Source organism: Polyodon spathula, chromosome 9 (genome assembly GCF_017654505.1).
Source record: "Polyodon spathula isolate WHYD16114869_AA chromosome 9, ASM1765450v1, whole genome shotgun sequence".
In the NCBI taxonomy this organism is placed as follows: Eukaryota; Metazoa; Chordata; class Actinopteri; order Acipenseriformes; family Polyodontidae; genus Polyodon; species Polyodon spathula.
The window spans coordinates 2,780,664-2,803,163 of NC_054542.1; the positions used below are offsets into that span (position 1 = coordinate 2,780,664).

The following is a 22,500-nucleotide window of genomic DNA, read 5'->3' on the forward strand; positions in this document are numbered from 1 at the left end:
TGAATTTCAGCTCGTGATTGCGGGAATCGTGCATTTTCCAAGTTGCTCCCGCATAGAGATATTTTAAGACACCGAGCTACTTTATTTTTCAACCAATTTAGAATTGCTGAAACACTATAACAATCTATAAGGAAGTGGGTGTTAGTGACTGAAGCACTATATATATTTTAATTGAATGGCCTCTGTCTGAGTGCAATATTAGTGGTTCTCATGATTTCAAAATAAAAACACCTGTATCTGTGAGGTTCCTTGGTCAGGTAGTTAATTTCAAGCTCAAGACTCAAGACTCAACCATGAAGACCCAAGAACTTTCAAAGCAAGTCAGGGATAAAGTCATTGAAAAGCACAGATCAGGAGAAGAGTACAAAAACATATCGAAGTCTCTGAATATCCCTGTAAGCACAGTCTACTCAATCATCAAGAAATGGAAGGTGCATTGTACCACCCAGACACTGCCTAGATCAGGTCGTCCCTCCAAAGGCAAGGAGGAAACTGATGAAGGATGCCACTGTGAGGACAGCGACAACTTTGAATGTGCTACAGAGTTCAATGGCTGAGATGGAAGAAAATGTGCATTAGTCAACAATATCAAGAACACTTCACAAAAGTAGTATGTATGGCAAGGTGGAAGAAGGAAAACATTACTAAAAATAAGCCATCTCAAAGCCTGCATGGAGTTTGCAACAAAGCACCTGAGTGATCCTGCAAAAATGTAGCAAAAGGTGTTGTGGTCAGACGAGACCAAATTGGAACTTTTTGGTCTAAATGCCAAGCATTACGTTTGCTGCAGACCTAACACAGCACATCTCCCAGTCAACACCTTCCCAGAGTCCTGTTGTGGGGATGCTTCTTTTCAGCAGGGACTGGAAAGCTTATTAGGATTGAAGGTAAAATGGATGGAGCAAAGTATAGGCAAATACTAGAGGAAAACTTGTTTCAGTCTGCTAAAGACTTAAAACTGGGGTGAAAATTTACCTTTCAGCAAGACAATGATCCAAAGCACAAGGACAAAGCTACACTGGAGTGGCTTAAGAATAAGAACGTGAATGTTCTTGAGTGGCCCAGTCAAAGTCCTGACTTGAATCCTATTGAGAATCTGTGGAAAGACTTGAAAACTGCTGTCCATAAGCAATCCCCAAGCAACTTGAGAGATGTAGAGAAAATCTGCCAAGAAGAATGGACACAAATTTTACCAAGCCAGTGTGCAAAGTGACCCAAAAAGACTTACGGCTGTAATTGCTGCCAAAGGTGCTTCCACCAAATATTGAGTGAGCAGGTCTGAATACTTATGCAATCAACACATTTCAGTTTTTTCTCTTTAGTTTTTGCTGATATTTACAGTAACTTATCTTACTCTTAGAAGACTTCAGTTCAAGTTTTGAATAAAATATTAACTTTTAAAAAATGTGTATGCATCATTTTGTAATTTCACAAAAAGGGACACCATAGGAAGGATCGGAATACTTTTGCAAGGCACTGTATATATAAACAATAACAAGTAATTGACATGCCGTCAGACACCTATGAATACCTCCAATGTATTGCATTACTGTACTGAATCCTTGTAGTGTATATATATATATATATATATATATATATATATATATATATATATATATATATATATATATATATAAATTAGGAGACTAAATTAAACATTTCATAACAGTAAACTTACTTCTAATATTTTACTTTCCATTTGTTAAATAATTAGTATTAGATATCAGGAGAGGGTGCCGAAAGCACATTATTTTGACATCATTATTGACCAATCATATAAATCCAGAGGTGGATGAGACTGGCTGATTGGTTTAATAATGATTCACACCAAAGCTGCCAAATAACTTCTCCTCATTATGTTGCTGCCAAGAACTAAGGTAAATATATGATCCATTGCCATTTGGTTGATTTCAACTGTTTTGTTTCTGTGACGAGACTGCTTTCTAACAGAACCCTACTGGAATCAATGCTGGAATGCATGCAGGATGGATGAAAAGTAGATCAAATAAGTCCTGGTAACCAGTACCGGCATTAAAATAAGTCCCGGTACTTAGTACCGGTACGTACCGGCAGAATTTCCCCCCCTGCCTTGCAATAAGTACCCTCTGCCATTTACTTTTTTGCATGCTGTTTTTTGATAGCACACTCAGGTAGACAAGATTAATGTATCTATTCATTTTGTTTTGTGATTTGAGCTAAAGTATTTGTTTTTGTTAGCTCCTTAATAAAAGTGCGCCACCATTTTCAGACCTCTGATAAGCCATCCTCCCACACCCACAAACACACTCGCCCACCCCCTTTTGCTCACATGCCTCCATCAGGTTAATTAGAGCTAAATATGATTTTCCACTCCCATGAGTACAGCTCGTTCCTTGTTTAAATGTAATTCTAAATGAATCCCTGTTGAAGGCACCAGATTCTCTTATATAAAAGAAACTCCAGTACACCATGCCTGTACAAACGTTTTGAACCACTGAAGGAGTCCTAACCTAGTTTTATTTTTTATTTTTTTAAATGACGCAGAAGATTAAACAGCTTTGAAAAACCCATCAAAGATTTTTTTTTTTTTTTCCTTTCAGAATCATATACTCTGGTAATTATTATCCACACAGATTCATTATTAGTATTTACAGATTGATTAACATTATTGTTTGAATTTTATATTCTTCAAATCAGTTTGGATTGTTGCAGCTCATTTATCAAACAAACTGTCAGAAAATCTGGAGCATGAAGTAACTTTAACATTCTCTTCTTCTCTTTAACTAAGTTAAATGGTATTGTGTGTGTGTATGTGTGTGTGTGTGTGTGTGTGTGTGTGTGTGTGTGTGTGTGTGTGTGTGTGTTGTGTATCTTTACTACTCATTGTTAAAATGAATAAACATGTTAAAAACAAAATCTAGTATTAACTTCCATTGCCTGATAGATTATGTTCAATACTGAACAATGTTTAAGCACTTGTAAAGCTTTCCTCAAGAGCTATAAAGGTAAGGCATTAAAACAATGTACAGTTTATAGGACAGGATCACTTATAGGACACTGCCTGCATTCATTATTAAGGTGTTTCTCAAAAAAAAAAGAATATGCGTGTTTTGGTGTGTGTTTAAATTAGGATATGTATGTTGTTATATTACACAGAACAAAAAAAGTAAATACTAAACCTGTATATTACCTTACCTTAAAAAGGATTCAAATGTCTGTTATTGTTGCTTGCATACTGTAATGAAAGCTTGTTTGCTTTGTCGTTTGGTCAAGGTTAGGTGGTTCTGTAAAAATCTTTTATTAAATGAAAATGCATGTATTTATTCATATCACAAATATAGTGCCGTGTTGCTCCTGTGTCTATCATGCCAGAGGGATCAAGCACCACAAATGAGGTGTTTCATAGAAAATCTTGGTAACCCACAAATGTCATTATATTAACCTGCTTTGCGTACTTTTAACAACAGAAGAATTTTTTTTTTTAAAAGCAATATTTGTGGGCTATCAACGTTTCATTTTGAAAGATTTGTGTTTGCACCTTTAACAAGGAGGGTAAGAGAGCATACCAGTCTTTATAAGGATTTGGAATGGCATTTCTTTCTGTTCCTACAATAGGACATTGTGTATTGCACAGTAAGCTGATTAAGCCAAAATAGAATGTACCCCGTACTGTATTATGGGAATCATATGTTCCATTTTGACTTGCACAGATTAATTGTAAATTTAGCCTTTGATAACACAAGTAAATTCATGTGTGCCAATGACTTTGTTAAAGTATTGCATGACAGATATTTCTGAAGTATAATTCTTTTTATTACTTTTATAGGTCACTGAAGAAAGAAACACACTGCAATGCTTTCTCAGAATTCAACAAGTTCTTTAAATGATACTTATGTTCGTCCTTTGGGATTTTATATAACTGGTTTTTCCAACATACCATATATAGAATACTATTGTGTTTTATTATCTGCTGTTTATATTTTAACAGTGATAGCTAATTCTTTCATTATTTTAATAATATGTGTTGAGCAACGTCTTCATACCCCAAAATATGTTGCTGTTTTTCATGTAGCTGTTGTTGATGTGTGTGCCAGTACAACAATCATTCCCAAATTAATTGAAACACTTATTTTAGGTTCCCAATTTATTAATTATGAAACCTGTTTGGCTCACATGTATTTTGTGTTTTTTTTTATTTGTTTGCAATCATTTTCTCTTGTAATATTAGCCTATGACAGATTAATTGCTATCTGCTTTCCACTGCAATATCATGTAATTAATACTAATACAAGGATGGGTGTTGTTGTTGCAGTAGTGTGGGTATTTACAACAGTTGCTGTGATTGTACTTGTACTTCTAGTTCATCGTCTGTCCTTCTGTAAATCCACTGTGATAACAAGTTTTTTTTGTGACCATGGACCTGTCTACCACCTGGCCTGTAATGACACTTTTCCAAATTTTATAATGGCCAGAATCAGTATGACAATAGGGCTTTTTGCTCCTCTGATTTTGATTACATTGTCATATGTTTGCATAATATTTGCACTGTTAAAAACTGCAACAGCAGACGGTCGGTGCAAAGCATTTAAAACATGCACTTCACATTTAATGTTGGTGGCAATATATTATATACCATTATTAGCGACGTACATACAATCAATGGTCTCTGAGACTAATTCAAACACCAGAATCTTAAATTATTTATTGTCAGCTTCCATTCCACCTCTCCTAAACCCCATTATATATTCTCTAAAAACTGAAGAAATAATGGAATCGTTTAAAAGGCTTTACAGAAGAAACAGAATTTTTCAAGCAAAATAAAACTTTTTTTATTTTTTATTAAAGTATTCTGGAGGATTGTATTTACAATGAAATGCGAAAGTAAATTAATTATTTGAATAATGCACATTAAAGATGGAGTGGGAAGCCTATTGTTATTGTAAAGATTTTTTATTATTCTTGTTATTTTTATTTATTTTTTATTCTTCCCAAGACATCAAACTGCTCCTGCTCGAACGCTGTGTAACCAATCAACAGCTAACTTGGCAGGTATCATCCTGGGTTGAATAAAATTCAGATGCAAATTTAAAAAATGCACTTCTTCTTTGGAACCGGTTGAAGTGATTAATCTGAAACTAGGCATATGTCAGAACTAGCTGCAATAAATTTTACTATCAAAATGACTGCCAACAAATCGGCCAAAAATGTGCCCAAACACCAAACTGCTTCTGTTTGTAAACTGTTTAACCAACTAACTCTGAACTTGGTAGGCATCATTCCTGGGACAATAGAATTCAAACAGGGCAACATGGTGTTCTTTTGTAAAACAAAATGGCCGCCAGGCCTACATTTTCTTCTTAAATTTAAAACCACTTCAGTTGAAAAAAAGGTTCCTTTGATTAACTCCAAAGTTGATAAGCATCATCCCTGTGTCAATACAATCATTTTCTTTCAAAAATGGTGTTTGTGCGTAAACCAACATAGCCACCTGGCACATTTCTTTAAAAACCTTTCAAAATCTTCAGTCAAATGTAAAACTAGCTTATAACTCCTTACAGAGTGGATATAGGTTAATGGTTACTAACAACACATTTAGGAAGTCATATATGCTCTATTCAAAAATTACCTTGATTGTGACCGTTGACTTCTCCTTAAGGTTAAATGTAAAGTTAGCTTTTATAACTCCTGACAGTGAGTAGATAAGGTGATGGTTGCTATGGTGTTTAAATTATAGTGAGATAATGAACTAATGCAGTATTTTGAATTGAAACTGCTCTATAAAACCGATCTGTTGTTGCTACAGCTTGCCAAAATTTCTGACTGGCACTGAGCTAGTTGGCTTGGGAAGCCTATTGTATTTGTACATATTTTTTTAGGCTTCCAAGCTGGCTTGGGAAGCCTATTATTATTATTATTATTATTATTATTATTATTATTATTATTATTATTATTATTATTATTATTATTATTATTATTATTATTTGTTTCTTAGCAGATATTCTTACCCAGAGCAATTTACAGTTGTATAAAAAATAAAATACATATCAAGAATTATAGTACAACTAAGAGCAAGATACAAAATACAATGACTTCAGTCTTAATAAGAGCACATACAAAACACAGTACGATTTGATATTGGGGACATTCAAGAGCAGATAACAGTGTTGATAGTTAGGTCAGGGTTAGACACGAGTGCAAGTGAAATACAAAATATTACAGATTGGGTTAAGTGCAGGATTAAATACAGTAAAATAGGGAGCAGATAAGTGCAAGTTAAAGTTCATTGAAGGCAGAGTGATATATTGTCCAGAACGGAAGAGTTGAGTTTTACAGGTGTTGTCTGAAGAGGTGTGTCTTGAGGAGGCGCAGGAAGGTTGTCAGAGACTGGGCAGTCCTGACATCCTGTGACAGAAAGCCAATGATTCTCTGTGGTAAATCTCCCTCCTGACTTGTGAGGGCACTAAGTAACTGGAACAGAATACTCTTGACCTACTTGACCTGACACTTCGTTCCAAGGGTTAAAAGGAAGTCGGTCATGTAGAAAAGCGACAGAGCTTCGGTACACTAACTCACTGACCCGAAAGGTAAATAATGTGGCAGCCGCGGATTACAGGAGCGGCTGAAATCGTTTACCTAGGGGTCATGAGTGACGGTATAAATAGGGGACGAAACGATGTATTTGTTCCTTCGTTTGCTTTAAAAGCATTTTGAACTGTAAGGACTGTGAGAGACCCCGTGAGGAATAAAAAACATTTGTGAGTGTTTGGTTTTGTTTGTCTGTAATTGTCTTGTGTTATGTATTACTGACGACTAAATACGATACTGGAGCTGTCACCATAGGCCAGCAAAAACCTGGAGCATCACTGCACTGTATCACAATAAACTGTATTTGCACCACTAGCACTGATTCACGCACTAACAGACTTGTGTATGTGTTTTGTGTTTTGTGTGGGTGTATAATAAAAATGGGACTATTATTTGCTGCATTACTTAATATCATTATTATTTACTGTTAGTTTCGCCATCAGGCACTGGAGAAGGAGCAGGCTATGGAGGCAGGGGAGTGTAGAGGAGGTACAGCCAATCTTCTAGGGCAGATCAAATGTAAAATGGCATTCCGCACTATCTACTGCAGTGTTTGGTACTGGTACTGGTACTGGTACTGTAGCTGTAAAGTTGCTGGCAACTCTAGTTATTTTATTTATTTATTTTTCTTCCCAAAACTTTAAACTGCTCCTGTTCACACGCGGTGTAACCAATCAACATGCAGCTTGACAGGTATCGAATCAACATAACATCTGGCCACTTTGCACTCTTAATTAGGGAAGCGATTCTAACTCCCAGCCCTGCAATATGTAGCATAAACTAAATTTAAATAAAAATACCCTATTTCCACGTGCAGGGTTTCTTCCCTGTCACAATCAGGTACTTGTGTATGGTACTGCACGTATACAAAGAAAAATTCAAAAATGATTGCAAAACAAAGCACTGTAATACAGCATTTGGCAATTTACAGAACAGCATTCCAAAAACGGTTCTTATCGTGCTTTCTTAGCCCGTGCCAAAATAAGCTAACAGTTTTCAACCACGAAAGCACACCCACAACACAATATAGCTTTGGAGGTCAGCGAAGAAAATGTGTTTCACCTTTTTAATAGTACAGTAACTACATTAATCCCTCACTTTGTTGTTTGGTTTTACATTAACTTAGTTACAGCTAGCATGTAAAAGGTGAAACTGCATTACACAACGCACCTTTTTTTCCGAAAGCCTCTGGGTCTGCAGCAATACCCTTCCTGACCTATCTAGCACCTGCTTTTTGTATGCAACTGAATCTGTTCTTGCTATATTGAAAAAAAAAAAAAAACTTGCTTTGGATATATATATATACTACCAGCGGATATTTCTTTCATCCCTAATGCTTGCTACTAAAGTGATAAATTAATTGTTATTTATAAATAAAACAACATTAAATAAAGCATGACAAAGGGAAAGTGCAGCTTATCAATATAAAGGAAATGTAATACAAGTAATGGAAAATGCAGTCATGCCAGTATTCAGCTAAGACAAACCCTTACAATGGGAAATGTTTCTGTAGCAAAGGAAAAGTGCAGCATTACTGGGTAATGGGAAGTCTCTGCAAGTGTAGCTCCTCCTTCACTCTGCACACAGACAACAGAGCACTAGTGAGAGAAAGAATAGGGTTAAAGTGTGAACATTAATAACTGTATTTGAAAGCTGGTAAAAGAAGCAGGAAAGGGTTATAGATATGAATGTCTGAAACTAACCTGTCTAGAGTTATGTCTTACAAAGGGATCCTTGAGATTTCACAATAAATCAGAGACTTGCTGCAACGCCTTTCTGCTTTTTGGGCTTTTATGCACCTTCACCTCCTAAGACAAATGATAACAACGGGTAATGGGAAATGTTTCTGCAGCAAGCGAAGGTTATCCAGGCAAAGTAAAAGTGCAGCATACCTGGTTAATGGGAAGCCAGCTTTCCCAGGACTGGGGAAATGCATCCATAGATAAAATATATTTTATAGGCTTTAACCAATATTTAGGGAAACGTTTTTTACTTTTGAAAGCTTAATGGTCAAATCTTGGCAGTATACTGGGCCCACAGGTAATGCCGCAATATAGAGATACTCCCCTTTTGCCAACCCAGATGTAGCTCTAACTGGGGCTTACAACATGAAATGTAGGGAAAAGGAAGATCCTCATGATTTTTACAATAAGCTTAAGTGCACATACAAAGCAGGTTGTGGTCCAGGTGAGGATCCTGATAAAATGATACAGTTTAGAAAGTTGTATTTCAAAAGCTTGCATCCAGTGATTGGAGAGTTAGCCAGTTTGGTTGTGAACACTGCTTTCCCAATGGATGTGATAGTGGATAAGGCACGAGAAAACTGGTCCCGTAAAATAGGGAGTTTCCATAGGAAAGACGCAGCAGCTGCAGATATACTTTATGCAGTAGCAAGCGAGGAATCATCCCTGTAGATAGAGGGATCAGAACTGTGAAGTGAGTAGTTTTTCGAGATTTACGATTATACTGTAAATACAGTATAATCGTAAATCTCGAAAAACTACTCACTTCTAAATCTTTTGTAGTCATTTTTTTATTACTTTAGTATAAATACATGTTAATTTGGATTCATATGTTGTTTTTTTCTGACTTTATGTGAACAAAAAGACACACATTTGCCCGTTTTCCCATTGGAAATAGTGATATTTTGAAATATCACTGTCCTGGTCACAAAATCAAAGTTTGTGGGGAATAATAGCCATTTTCTATACTTTTCAGGCATAAGCAATTAGGAAATAATACTTACTACCCAGGAACAAAAATTGTGTTACATAGTGTTATCAATTACTGAATTGTTCCTAGTTCAAAGCAATAGTATGCCTGTAAGGGGTTGGTCAGTACCATTTTGGTTTAATTAAACATAGTTGTAAAAAATGCTATGACACAACATGAACACAAATAATGCAGGGGCTAGTAAAAAAAAGAAAAAAAAAAAATAGTGAAAGGGCACAGAGCTGCTTCAGAACCATGACTGTATTTTTCTTTTTTTACTTCTCAGGCATTCACAAAAGACTTTCCTGACAAATCTCAAAACATTTTAATTAGTTTTACTTATGAATATAAATTACAAATATAGTACATTGTCAACATACACCTTCAGACTGTTGTAGATAAAAACACTACGATGTAATTAGCAAGGCTCAACTCTCCATGTAGTTCAATCATTAATGCCTTTCCTTGTGCTATGTAAGCCTATAGAATCAAATGTTGTGTTAGAAAATATATAGAATATGCAGTGATACTAGGGATAGCCTTTGCTTAGTAGATAAAAAGCAAAGCTGAAAAATAAAATGCTCCAATTATAATTAGGTACGTTTTTTAGGTATGTTTTCTTGTAATTTATCCACTGAGACTCTATCTCTCAGTAGTACAAATGACATACTAACCGTTCATTAACATTTACCAGTCGTCACTCTGGAGGATGGGAAATATCAGCATGATTCTTTACAAACACCCCACTCACACCCCTGTGGGAAAACAAGAGAAACTTAATAAAAAGAGAATGAACAATCGAAAGGATGCAGACGGCGTCAACATTTCAACTATAGTGCAGTCTTTGAAATATCTGCATATTACACATTCAAGTATACAATACCAGTAAAGAACAAAATATCCTAAACAGAATATAAGGGGACCAGTGATAATACATTCAAGCTACTGAGAGGTAAGAAAATTGATTTTGAAAGCTTCGTTAGTTAAGCAATAAAACAAGATGAGGGCTTTACTGTCTGGTTTAATTTCCTGAAGTCAAGGGAACTTAACATAACGGGAAAGGCCTTACTAGATGGTAAAGTCCCCTTTTGAGGGTTCTATTAGAAAATAGATATGTTAAAAAATATATCATTCACGGTTTTTCGGTTTGCTTGTTTTTTTTTTTTTGTGATTTTATGCAGCACTAGTTTTTTTTGCTAATAAAAGCAAACTATTTTCTCACTATTCCATGAGTGATGCGGTTTGCTCAGAATTCCGTCCGCGGTCTGGAATAGCCTTCACTCAGGCTTCTCTGTCTCAGCGGTAGACTATGTCGAGTTGTAGATATTTCAGATAGCCTAAATAATACCTCAAAGAAAATCTTCTATTTAGGTTTTGAGTGCAGGTTCGTGTTTGTGTGTAAGTTTCAGTGTTTAGGTTACCATTAGGTCTGAACATGTATTATATTAGTAATTAAAAATATCTAGTAGCCTACACGTGTTAATGCTGATTGTGCTGTTTGTTCAGTAAATTGTTCACAGTGTGTTTCATAAAGTTTATTCAAAGCTTCCTTCCTGGCTTTGTTAGTGCAGAGAGCACCCTCCTGTATTGTTACTGTGACATGCTGAGATAAAGTTGTTGAAAGTAATCAAGCTGCATCCAATTGTTGGATTTCTTTTGCTTGTCATTGAAACCGGAAACAAGTTACTGTATTTCTGCTAAAAGCAAACACAATTCCCAAATGGCTTTTAAACTTTATTCATTTGCTGTACTCAATTTAAAAAGATAGATTGAGCGTGAAGGATAGCAATGAAGCAATCTTAGTGACAGACCACATTCAGAATTTTTTTTTTCTTCAAGCAGAAAAAAGAGAAAATATACAAACATTGCATTTAAATATTTGCTGTAGATTTATTTGAAACAATGACTAAACATTCAAGGTCATTTATTAGTGATTAAGACCCTTGTATTGACCAATCAGGTTAAAGGAAATCTCAATCCATTTTCTAATGTTCCTTTAAAAGTTCTGATACTTTTTCTTTAAATGCAGTAGATACCATTACAATACATGCTGTAATATGTACATGTTTAAGTAATCATACATGTGGGCTTCTATTTGTTCATCACTTGATTAGTGAGGTATTAATAGCCTGGAAATGAAACAGCTTCTTCTTAATCATTTTCTTATTTTTAGGTGAGCAAGAGAAGATACTGGTACTCAAGAAACTTTCACTCTGCAATGTCTCCCAATTCAACAACAATGTCTTTGAATGTTACCTCTGGTAGACCACTGTTTTACATTAATGGGTTTTCTAATATGTTGTACGCAAACTATTATTTCATGTTCTTGTCGGTTGTTTATGTTTTAACAATATTAGCCAATGCATTTATAATGATAATAATATGCATAGAACGAAGTTTACATAACCCCAAATATGTTGCTGTTTTTCATTTAGCTGTAGTTGATACCTGTTGTAGTACAGTTGTAATCCCATTTCTAATTCACACATTCATTTTCAGCTCCCAGTTTATTGTGTTCGAGGCCTGCCTAGCTAATATGTTTTTTGTGCATTTTTTTAATGGATTGCAGTCAGTTTCCCTTGTGCTGTTGGCATATGACAGAGTAATTGCCATATGTTTCCCATTGCATTATCATACAGTTAATACAAATATTACAATGATTATAATTATAGTTGTAGTTTGGGTATTTTTCTCAGTTATGTTTCTTGTCATGGTTCTTTTAATTACGCGACTGTCCTTCTGTAAATCTACAGTGATTGACAGTTATTTTTGTGATCATGGACCTGTTTACAAACTGGCCTGTAATGACACATCAGTCAATTATATTTTTGCTGTATTCTTGATTTCATTATTTTTAATTTTACCAATGCTCATCATTGTATTGTCATATGCATGCATTTTATTTCAACTTTTTAAAATGACATCTACAGAGGGTAGAAGAAAAGCTCTGAAAACATGTACCTCCCATTTAATTTTGGTAGCAATATTGTTCATACCAATATTAGTTACGTATATAGCAGCAATTGTCTCTGCTATTCATCCCAATGCTAGAATCTTAAATAACTCACTGTCTGCTACCATTCCACCCCTGTTGAACCCCATCATTTACACTCTGAAAACTGAGGAAATAATGGAAGCGATTAAAAAGGTGTTAAAAAGAAATAAAATTTTCCAGGTAAAAAGTTGATATTAATAGAGCATAATTTGTACACCTAATCTCTGTATCATATTACTGTATATTACAATATATGTAAACATTGTAATAAAATACAGGTATATACTGTAAAATGTTAGTGGATACAGCGACCCTACTGCAGATGTTCTTGTGTAATTCTACCCTTTTCTTTTCTTGTTCTTCACATACACTAACTGGAATGAGTGATCATTTGTGATAGTCTGTTATGTTAGCTTTTATTTGCCTTGGGTATTACTCATGTTGGCTGAAGCTCCTGTATTTTACAATATGTTTTAACAGACACATCTATATTGATTGCAATTTACTCCATGTGTGAAGCAAGTTGAAAATATGAAATACTTACAGATAGCAAATATTAGAAGTTCATTTCTTTAAATTTTAGAATACTGTATAAATCTGTGTGTGTTGAATTGCTATAAAACTTCTTATTTTAACTACTGATTTAATAATGCACATTCATGAAACTTGGTAGACCTGTATATGTGTAATATTAAAAATAAAATTGTGTGAATATTTGATGAATTTAATTCATTTTTATTGTACCATTTTCCTGAGGCAGCAAACAGTTTATTCTTTACACTGTATTAGAAAACAATACCATTATGCAAAAAAACATTGCCTTTTTGTATTATTTGTATTGTTAAAAACTGCATCAGCAGATGCACGGCACAAAGCATTTAAAACATGACCTCGCATGTAACCCTTTCCTGCCCACATTTACTTCAGAAACAATTAAAAAAAATTACAAAAACAAAAACACTGCAAGTAGGGGCATGTGATTTATTCCGAGCTGTGCACTTACTACACACCTGTTAACAATATGAAATAAGATATACAGGTCGTACCTCTTTGATCTGAAGTTAATCCTGTGCAGCTCTACAAGCATGTTATGCTTGTGGAATTGTTCCTAGTTCAAAGCAATAGTATGCCTGTAAGGGGTTGGTCAGTACCATTTTGGTTTAATTAAACATAGTTGAAAAAATGCTATGACACAACATGAACACAAATAATGCAGGGGCTAGTAAAAAAAAGAAAAAAAAAAAATAGTGAAAGGGCACAGAGCTGCTTCAGAACCATGAATGTATTTTTCTTTTTTTACTTCTCAGGCATTCACAAAAGACTATCCTGACAAATCTCAAAACATTTTAATTAGTTTTACTTATGAATATAAATTACAAATATAGTACATTGTCAACATACACCTTCAGACTGTTGTAGATAAAAACACTACGATGTAATTAGCAAGACTGAACCCTCCATGTAGTTCAATCATTAATGCCTTTCCTTGTGCTATGTAAGCCTATAGAATCAAATGTTGTGTTAGAAAATATATAGAATATGCAGTGGTACTAGGGATAGCCTTTGCTTAGTAGATAAAAAGCAAAGCTGAAAAATAAAATGCTCCAGTTATAATTAGGTACGTTTTTTAGGTATGTTTTCTTGTAATTTATCCACTGAGACTCTATCTCTCAGTAGTACAAATGACATACTAACCGTTCATTAACATTTACCAGTCGTCACTCTGGAGGATGGGAAATATCAGCATGATTCTTTACAAACACCCCACTCACACCCCTGTGGGAAAACAAGAGAAACTTAATAAAAAGAGAATGAACAATCGAAAGGATGCAGACGGCGTCAACATTTCAACTATAGTGCAGTCTTTGAAATATCTGCATATTACACATTCAAGTATACAATACCAGTAAAGAACATAATATCCTAAACAGAATATAAGGGGACCAGTGATAATACATTCAAGCTACTGAGAGGTAAGAAAATTGATTTTAAAAGCTTCGTTAGTTAAGCAATAAAACAAGATGAGGGCTTTACTGTCTGGTTTAATTTCCTGAAGTCAAGGGAACTTAACATAACGGGAAAGGCCTTACTAGATGGTAAAGTCCCCTTTTGAGGGTTCTATTAGAAAATAGATATGTTAAAAAATATATCATTCACGGTTTTTCGGTTTGCTTGTTTTTTTTTTTTAGATTTTATGCAGCACTAGTTTTTTTTGCTAATAAAAGCAAACTATTTTCTCACTATTCCATGAGTGATGCGGTTTGCTCAGAATTCCGTCCGCGGTCTGGAATAGCCTTCACTCAGGCTTCTCTGTCTCAGCGGTAGACTATGTCGCGTTGTAGATATTTCAGATAGCCTAAATAATACCTCAAAGAAAATCTTCTATTTAGGTTTTGAGTGCAGGTTCGTGTTTGTGTGTAAGTTTCAGTGTTTAGGTTACCATTAGGTCTGAACATGTATTATATTAGTAATTAAAAATATCTAGTAGCCTGTGTGTTAATGCTGATCAGGCTGTTTGTTCAGGAAATTGTTCACAGTGTGTTCATAAAGTTTATTCAAAGCTTCCTTCCTGGCTTTGTTAGTGCAGAGAGCACCCTCCTGTATTGTTACTGTGACATGCTGAGATAAAGTTGTTGAAAGTAATCAAGCTGCATCCAATTGTTGGATTTCTTTTGCTTGTCATTGAAACCGGAAACAAGTTACTGTATTTCTGCTAAAAGCAAACACAATTCCCAAATGGCTTTTAAACTTTATTCATTTGCTGTACTCAATTTAAAAAGATAGATTGAGCGTGAAGGATAGCAATGAAGCAATCTTAGTGACAGACCACATTCAGAATTTTTTTTTTCTTCAAGCAGAAAAAAGAGAAAATATACAAACATTGCATTTAAATATTTGCTGTAGATTTATTTGAAACAATGACTAAACATTCAAGGTCATTTATTAGTGATTAAGACCCTTGTATTGACCAATCAGGTTAAAGGAAATCTCAATCCATTTTCTAATGTTCCTTTAAAAGTTCTGATACTTTTTCTTTAAATGCAGTAGATACCATTACAATACATGCTGTAATATGTACATGTTTAAGTAATCATACATGTGGGCTTCTATTTGTTCATCACTTGATTAGTGAGGTATTAATAGCCTGGAAATGAAACAGCTTCTTCTTAATCATTTTCTTATTTTTAGGTGAGCAAGAGAAGATACTGGTACTCAAGAAACTTTCACTCTGCAATGTCTCCCAATTCAACAACAATGTCTTTGAATGTTACCTCTGGTAGACCACTGTTTTACATTAATGGGTTTTCTAATATGTTGTACGCAAACTATTATTTCATGTTCTTGTCGGTTGTTTATGTTTTAACAATATTAGCCAATGCATTTATAATGATAATAATATGCATAGAACGAAGTTTACATAACCCCAAATATGTTGCTGTTTTTCATTTAGCTGTAGTTGATACCTGTTGTAGTACAGTTGTAATCCCATTTCTAATTCACACATTCATTTTCAGCTCCCAGTTTATTGTGTTCGAGGCCTGCCTAGCTAATATGTTTTTTGTGCATTTTTTTAATGGATTGCAGTCAGTTTCCCTTGTGCTGTTGGCATATGACAGAGTAATTGCCATATGTTTCCCATTGCATTATCATACAGTTAATACAAATATTACAATGATTATAATTATAGTTGTAGTTTGGGTATTTTTCTCAGTTATGTTTCTTGTCATGGTTCTTTTAATTACGCGACTGTCCTTCTGTAAATCTACAGTGATTGACAGTTATTTTTGTGATCATGGACCTGTTTACAAACTGGCCTGTAATGACACATCAGTCAATTATATTTTTGCTGTATTCTTGATTTCATTATTTTTAATTTTACCAATGCTCATCATTGTATTGTCATATGCATGCATTTTATTTCAACTTTTTAAAATGACATCTACAGAGGGTAGAAGAAAAGCTCTGAAAACATGTACCTCCCATTTAATTTTGGTAGCAATATTGTTCATACCAATATTAGTTACGTATATAGCAGCAATTGTCTCTGCTATTCATCCCAATGCTAGAATCTTAAATAACTCACTGTCTGCTACCATTCCACCCCTGTTGAACCCCATCATTTACACTCTGAAAACTGAGGAAATAATGGAAGCGATTAAAAAGGTGTTAAAAAGAAATAAAATTTTCCAGGTAAAAAGTTGATATTAATAGAGCATAATTTGTACACCTAATCTCTGTATCATATTACTGTATATTACAATATATGTAAACATTGTAATAAAATACAGGTATATACTGTAAAATGTTAGTGGATACAGCGACCCTACTGCAGATGTTCTTGTGTAATTCTACCCTTTTCTTTTCTTGTTCTTCACATACACTAACTGGAATGAGTGATCATTTGTGATAGTCTGTTATGTTAGCTTTTATTTGCCTTGGGTATTACTCATGTTGGCTGAAGCTCCTGTATTTTACAATATGTTTTAACAGACACATCTATATTGATTGCAATTTACTCCATGTGTGAAGCAAGTTGAAAATATGAAATACTTACAGATAGCAAATATTAGAAGTTCATTTCTTTAAATTTTAGAATACTGTATAAATCTGTGTGTGTTGAATTGCTATAAAACTTCTTATTTTAACTACTGATTTAATAATGCACATTCATGAAACTTGGTAGACCTGTATATGTGTAATATTAAAAATAAAATTGTGTGAATATTTGATGAATTTAATTCATTTTTATTGTACCATTTTCCTGAGGCAGCAAACAGTTTATTCTTTACACTGTATTAGAAAACAATACCATTATGCAAAAAAACATTGCCTTTTTGTATTATTTGTATTGTTAAAAACTGCATCAGCAGATGCACGGCACAAAGCATTTAAAACATGACCTCGCATGTAACCCTTTCCTGCCCACATTTACTTCAGAAACAATTAAAAAAAATTACAAAAACAAAAACACTGCAAGTAGGGGCATGTGATTTATTCCGAGCTGTGCACTTACTACACACCTGTTAACAATATGAAATAAGATATACAGGTCGTACCTCTTTGATCTGAAGTTAATCCTGTGCAGCTCTACAAGCATGTTATGCTTGTGTGCCTGTCACAGATTACCTTGGTGGGTGACGTCAGACCAGGGAGGAGACAGACAACAGTCAGCACTGGAGTAATGAATGAATGAACTGGTGCGCAGATTTATTGAAAAATAAAAGGCTTAAACAGAAACAAACACTGAACTCGAAACAAAATGGTACGGTGGCCAAAACAGAAGAAACAAAACACTGAACACACTCCCCATTCAGCCAAAGCTGCTTGTTTTTATATTGTGGCCGAGGGATTAACTGGCTATCAGTTACCTAGTTTATCCCCCAATCACAGGGTTTCTCATATGCATGGTCAACATCCAGTTTGTCAATAATCATTCGCTGTTGACCACGCATTCTCATGATTTTATCTGGATAAGGCATTTTAACCCCATCCAGACTGTCAAACAACAATAATAAAACTGCATGTTTTCACACACAAACAATACATTTTAAATAATAATAATAATAATAATAATAATAATAATAATAATAATAATAATAATAATAATAATAATACATATGCACACAGTGGTGTGGTGTACCCTGTCAGAGTGCTCCTCCCATGTGCCGACTGCACAGATTACACAGGTGTTAACAATATGAAATGCAATATACAGTTAGTACCTCTTTGACCTGAAGTTGATCCTGTAGAGCTCTACAAGCACGTCATGCATGTGTGCCCCTCCCATGTGCTGACTGCACTGCTTCACATCTGATGGTTCTGGAACCTGTACCTGCGGTTTTTACCAACAGAGCAATGTTTCACATCTCAGCTGGCGTGCTCTCAGTGAAAGATAAGGTCAGGCACACATATTTGTTGTCAAACAACTTTATGCATTTGCATTCATGGATGATCGAGTGCATTGCAGAGAATACAGATCTGTTTGTTCAGCTAACTGAACAAAAAGATTGTCTGAAAATGTTTGCTTCAAGCACTGGTAAGGTGTAAGTTCACTGTGTGGAGTTGGTGGCAGCTGGCCCTTTTATTCAGTGCTCACAATGTCTAATTCAGCCACTGTTCACGCTAAAGCTCTATTTTTCTTTACTTCCCGTTCTTGCACCATTTAGGTTGGGTTTTGCTTTTTGCTTTACCATGGATTGCATTACAAAGGGGCTCATCTTCATCTTCAGTTGTCTAGTAAACTGGTATCACCTACTTTTCCGGTCATGGTACATAATTAACATCATCATCCTCACTAGCACTCTTTCCCCTTTTACAGTATCTATTTCTATCTAAAAGCCAATATCTGGAAGCTGAAATGCACATCGACTGTCTCTGATTACCTGTGGGTACAGCTACACCTGCACATCTGTTCTTTGCCTTTCTGTTTAACATACTTCTTGGTATTACTGTCACCGAAACAAACAAACAAAAAAAAAACAACAAAGATTACATTAATTACTAACAAATATAACAAAATAGTGTTTAGACAATCTTGGCTCATGTAAATAGATGTAGATTGACACAGGAAATTCAAACCTTCAAATTAAATAGTGTAGATCACATGACTGCGCAAGTCACCTGCCTCCAATATTTTTCATTATTGGTTTATGACCAGTCAATGAATTTTTTATTGCCAAAACTTTAATGTACAATTCTGAGCATCTGATGAATGGGCAGTTTTCATTGTTGTTAGAGTTCGTAGTTATGTAGCCATATCAAGGTATGTGTGTGTGTGTGTGTGTGTGTGTGTGTGTGTGTGTGTGTGTGTGTGTGTGAAAGCATCCATCAGAAGAAGCTCCCTAATGTGGTTGTGGGTATGCTTTTCTGTTCTAGCTCCTACCACACATTTCAAATCTGAATATCTGTCATCCCAAGCAGACCTGTTTCCTCCGCAGCTCAGAGGTTCAGTGTTTCCCTCCTTCATGTCAGAAGTCTGATTGCCAACAGTACCTCTGGCTTTAAAAATCCTCCCCAACTCATTGAAACATCCTTACCCAAGGACAAAGTATGACTCTTCATCCAACACAATTTGTGATACAGTAATTGGTAACAGCATAAATGCTAACAGTCCCTATATGGTCAGGACAGTCCTGATTTTTGAGCAAATGTCCTGTGTCCCGATGCATAGGAAGCAAGTCACAATATTTATCCGTGGAAATTCTTCCCAGCTCTAGGGCGTTCGCTCTGGAACCCGCAGTGGCTTTTTTTTTCTTCTCTCTGTCTTTAGCGTCTGTTGACCCTCGTGCACTGCACTGTCTTGCAGGGATTGTGTTCACATGACCTTATCTCATACGTTTATTCACATATGTCATTTCCAGTCATATTGGAGAAGCGTATTGTTTCCTCCCTGCTGGTGCAATACGATTTGATGTGTACAATTAAGAGTGACCTCTCAATTTCCCAATTTCCGCAAAATCGCAATTTAGGTAGACCCCTAGATATAGAGTACCGTGGCAGGGCAGAAGCCGTGCACATGCATATGGTGCACTTTTGTGTGTATTATTTAATTACTTTTAATTTAAGTTGGAAGTGTAATTATTGTTTTGTTTGAGCCTTTTATTTTGGCCCTTGTGTCTTGTTTATTTTGTTCCTGTGATTTTTATTGTTTATGGGTCAATAAACATGCACAAGAGTACTTTAACTGCAACTTCCTGACTCTGAGTCTCCTTACTGATACTATCCTGTCACATGTACATTAAAGATGAAGTAGCAAGGATCTAAAAACTATGATGTTATACTTCCCATGTGTTGCTACAACTGTTTAAATAACGCACCTATAATTTCCACTTATAACTTTAAAGTGTGTTTCAAAGCTCACACCCACTGTGTCTGCTGTTCTTCATTCCAAGATTGTCTTAATTAAGGAGGGGATTCTAACTTCCGGACCCGCCATATACATTTAAATAAAAACACACTATTTCTATCAGTGTGCCTAAAACACCAAAGTAAGAAAATCAGCAAAATAAAGCACTGTGATACAGTGTTCGTCAATTTACAGAACAGCATTCCGAAACAAGAACAACAACAGCGTAAGCTCACCGACAACATAATCTGGCTTTGAAGGTCTGCAAAAAAAATGTGTTTCACATTTTTAACAGCACAGTAACTACATGAATACCTCGCTTTGTTGTTTGGTTTCACTAAGTGAAAAACTAAAGCTCGGATATAAATTTGGTCAGACACCAAAATCTATTATATAGTTATACAGTACCGGTAAGAAATGAAAGTTACTTTCACCTCTGTTTATATCCATAATAAAATGTGCATTGATCAGTTTCCATCTGTACCATTCAATTTGTGCCAGTGTGCGTAAATGCCAGAGGTCCGTTGGTTAATACAGAGTATTGTATTTTTCAGGAGGTGATGTGATAGGCTTTACTGTACATAAGTTTAAATTTATTTAAAAAAAAAAAATAGTGTGGACATATAGTATATACACTAACAGCGGATATGACTCCCATAAAACACTTGCTACAAATATGAAAAGTTAATAGTTTCTTTTAAATACAACAACATTAAATAAAACCTGACAAGGTGGGTAGCAAAGAGAAACTGCAGGTTAGCAATGTAAAGGAAAGTGTTAATAATCCAGGTAATGGAAAATGCTGACATGCCCGTGTAATGAACCCTTTTATTAAGCTGTACTCCACCTTCAAGGTGTTTGTGGCAGGCTGGCGAGTGGAAAGAGGCCCAGAGACAGACTGCAGTTAAAAAAAAATATACTTTTATTATAAATAAACACAAAATAAAAAGGCACAAGGGCAAAAATAATGATGTTTAAAAAAATAACCAAACAAAAAAAGCAAAACTTACAAAAATAAAGATTTCCAGGCTGGGCAATGCCTTCACTGGAATTAGAAAACCAACCAAAACCAACCAAAACCAACCAAAACCAACCAAAACCAACCAAAACCAACCAAAACCAACCAAAACCAACCAAAACCAACCAAAACCAACCTGCTTCCTCAGCTCCCTCCTCCCAAATGAGAAGCAGAGGCCTCCTTTTATGTCAGGTGGCTGGGCGCTGATTGATCGTTAATTAACCTAATCAACCCCAGCCACCTGAACATAATAAACCCAGGCAGGTAGGGGAAATTAACCCCATCCCTGCCAATTTAAAAAGGGCAGAGCTTTGCTCTGGCACAGTGTTGTATTTGTAACCACTCTTCTTTGTGAGTCTATCTCCTTCTTCACTCTGCACACAGATAACAGAGCACTAGTTGAGCTGGAGCAGCTGACAGAGTGTGATGGAGTGAGAGAAGGAGTATGCTAAAGTGTGAGATTAATAATTGTACAGGAAAGGGCTATGTGTAGAAATTCCGAGTGTATAACAAAGGGATCCTGAAAATTTCACAATAAATCCAAGACTTGCTTGCGTACACCTTCAGCGAGTTCAAGAGATCAATCGACTGGAGCTAGTTTACCTCCAGGCACTACATTTGCAACGACTTTTGGAACCCAAAATCGTATTATATTTTGCTAGTTTGGAAAATTGTATTCAAAGCATAGAACACCTGTAAGGGTTTGGTCAGTGCCATTTTGGTTCAATCAAACATAGTTTTAATAAATGCTATTACACAACATGAACACTAATAATGCAGTAAAAAAAAAAACTATTAAAAAAATGTGAAAGGGCACAGAGCTGCATTAGAGCAAAGCCGCGATTGTAATACAATCTACTTCTCCAGTATTTCACAAGAGACTTCCCTGACTAATTAGCAAGGCTGAATTCTCGATGTAGTTCAATCATTAAAACCTTTCCTTGTGCTATCTAAGCCTCTAGAATCGAATGCTGTGTTGGAAAACATTCCGAACATACAGTGGTACTAGGGATAGCCTTTGCTTAGTAGAAAAAAAGCAAGGATGAAAAATAAAATGCTCCAGTTATCTGTTGTAAACCCAGGTGGCCACAATTAGGTGTGTTTTCTTGTAATTTATCCACTGAGATGCTCTATCTCTCTATAGTACAAATGATATACTACCAGTTCATTAAGTTTACCAGTCATCACTCTTGAGGATGATAAGTACCAGCATGACCCTTTACAAACACCCCGCTCACACTCCTGTGGGAAAACAAGACAAACTTAATAAAAAGAGAAGGAACAATCGACAGGATACAGAATGGATAGGATACAGACGGCTTCAACGTTTCAACTATAGTGTAGTCTTTGAAATAGCTGCATATT

General features: G+C 35.3%; 3 protein-coding genes across 3 annotated transcripts; all 3 read left to right on the forward strand.

The window, feature by feature from the left end:
* The first annotated feature begins 3,831 nt into the window (after positions 1–3,831).
* On the forward strand, positions 3,832–4,800 carry LOC121321329 (olfactory receptor 1571-like). Its single transcript, XM_041260224.1, has one exon. The coding sequence runs from the start codon at positions 3,832–3,834 to the stop codon at positions 4,798–4,800; it is 969 nt and encodes a 322-aa protein (XP_041116158.1).
* A 6,653-nt stretch (positions 4,801–11,453) lies between these two features.
* LOC121321303 (olfactory receptor 1509-like) lies at positions 11,454–12,463 on the forward strand. Its single transcript, XM_041260202.1, has one exon. The coding sequence runs from the start codon at positions 11,495–11,497 to the stop codon at positions 12,461–12,463; it is 969 nt and encodes a 322-aa protein (XP_041116136.1). The 5' UTR covers positions 11,454–11,494.
* A 3,001-nt stretch (positions 12,464–15,464) lies between these two features.
* On the forward strand, positions 15,465–16,474 carry LOC121321310 (olfactory receptor 1509-like). The gene has a single exon (XM_041260209.1). The coding sequence runs from the start codon at positions 15,506–15,508 to the stop codon at positions 16,472–16,474; it is 969 nt and encodes a 322-aa protein (XP_041116143.1). The 5' UTR covers positions 15,465–15,505.
* The last annotated feature ends 6,026 nt before the right edge of the window (positions 16,475–22,500 follow it).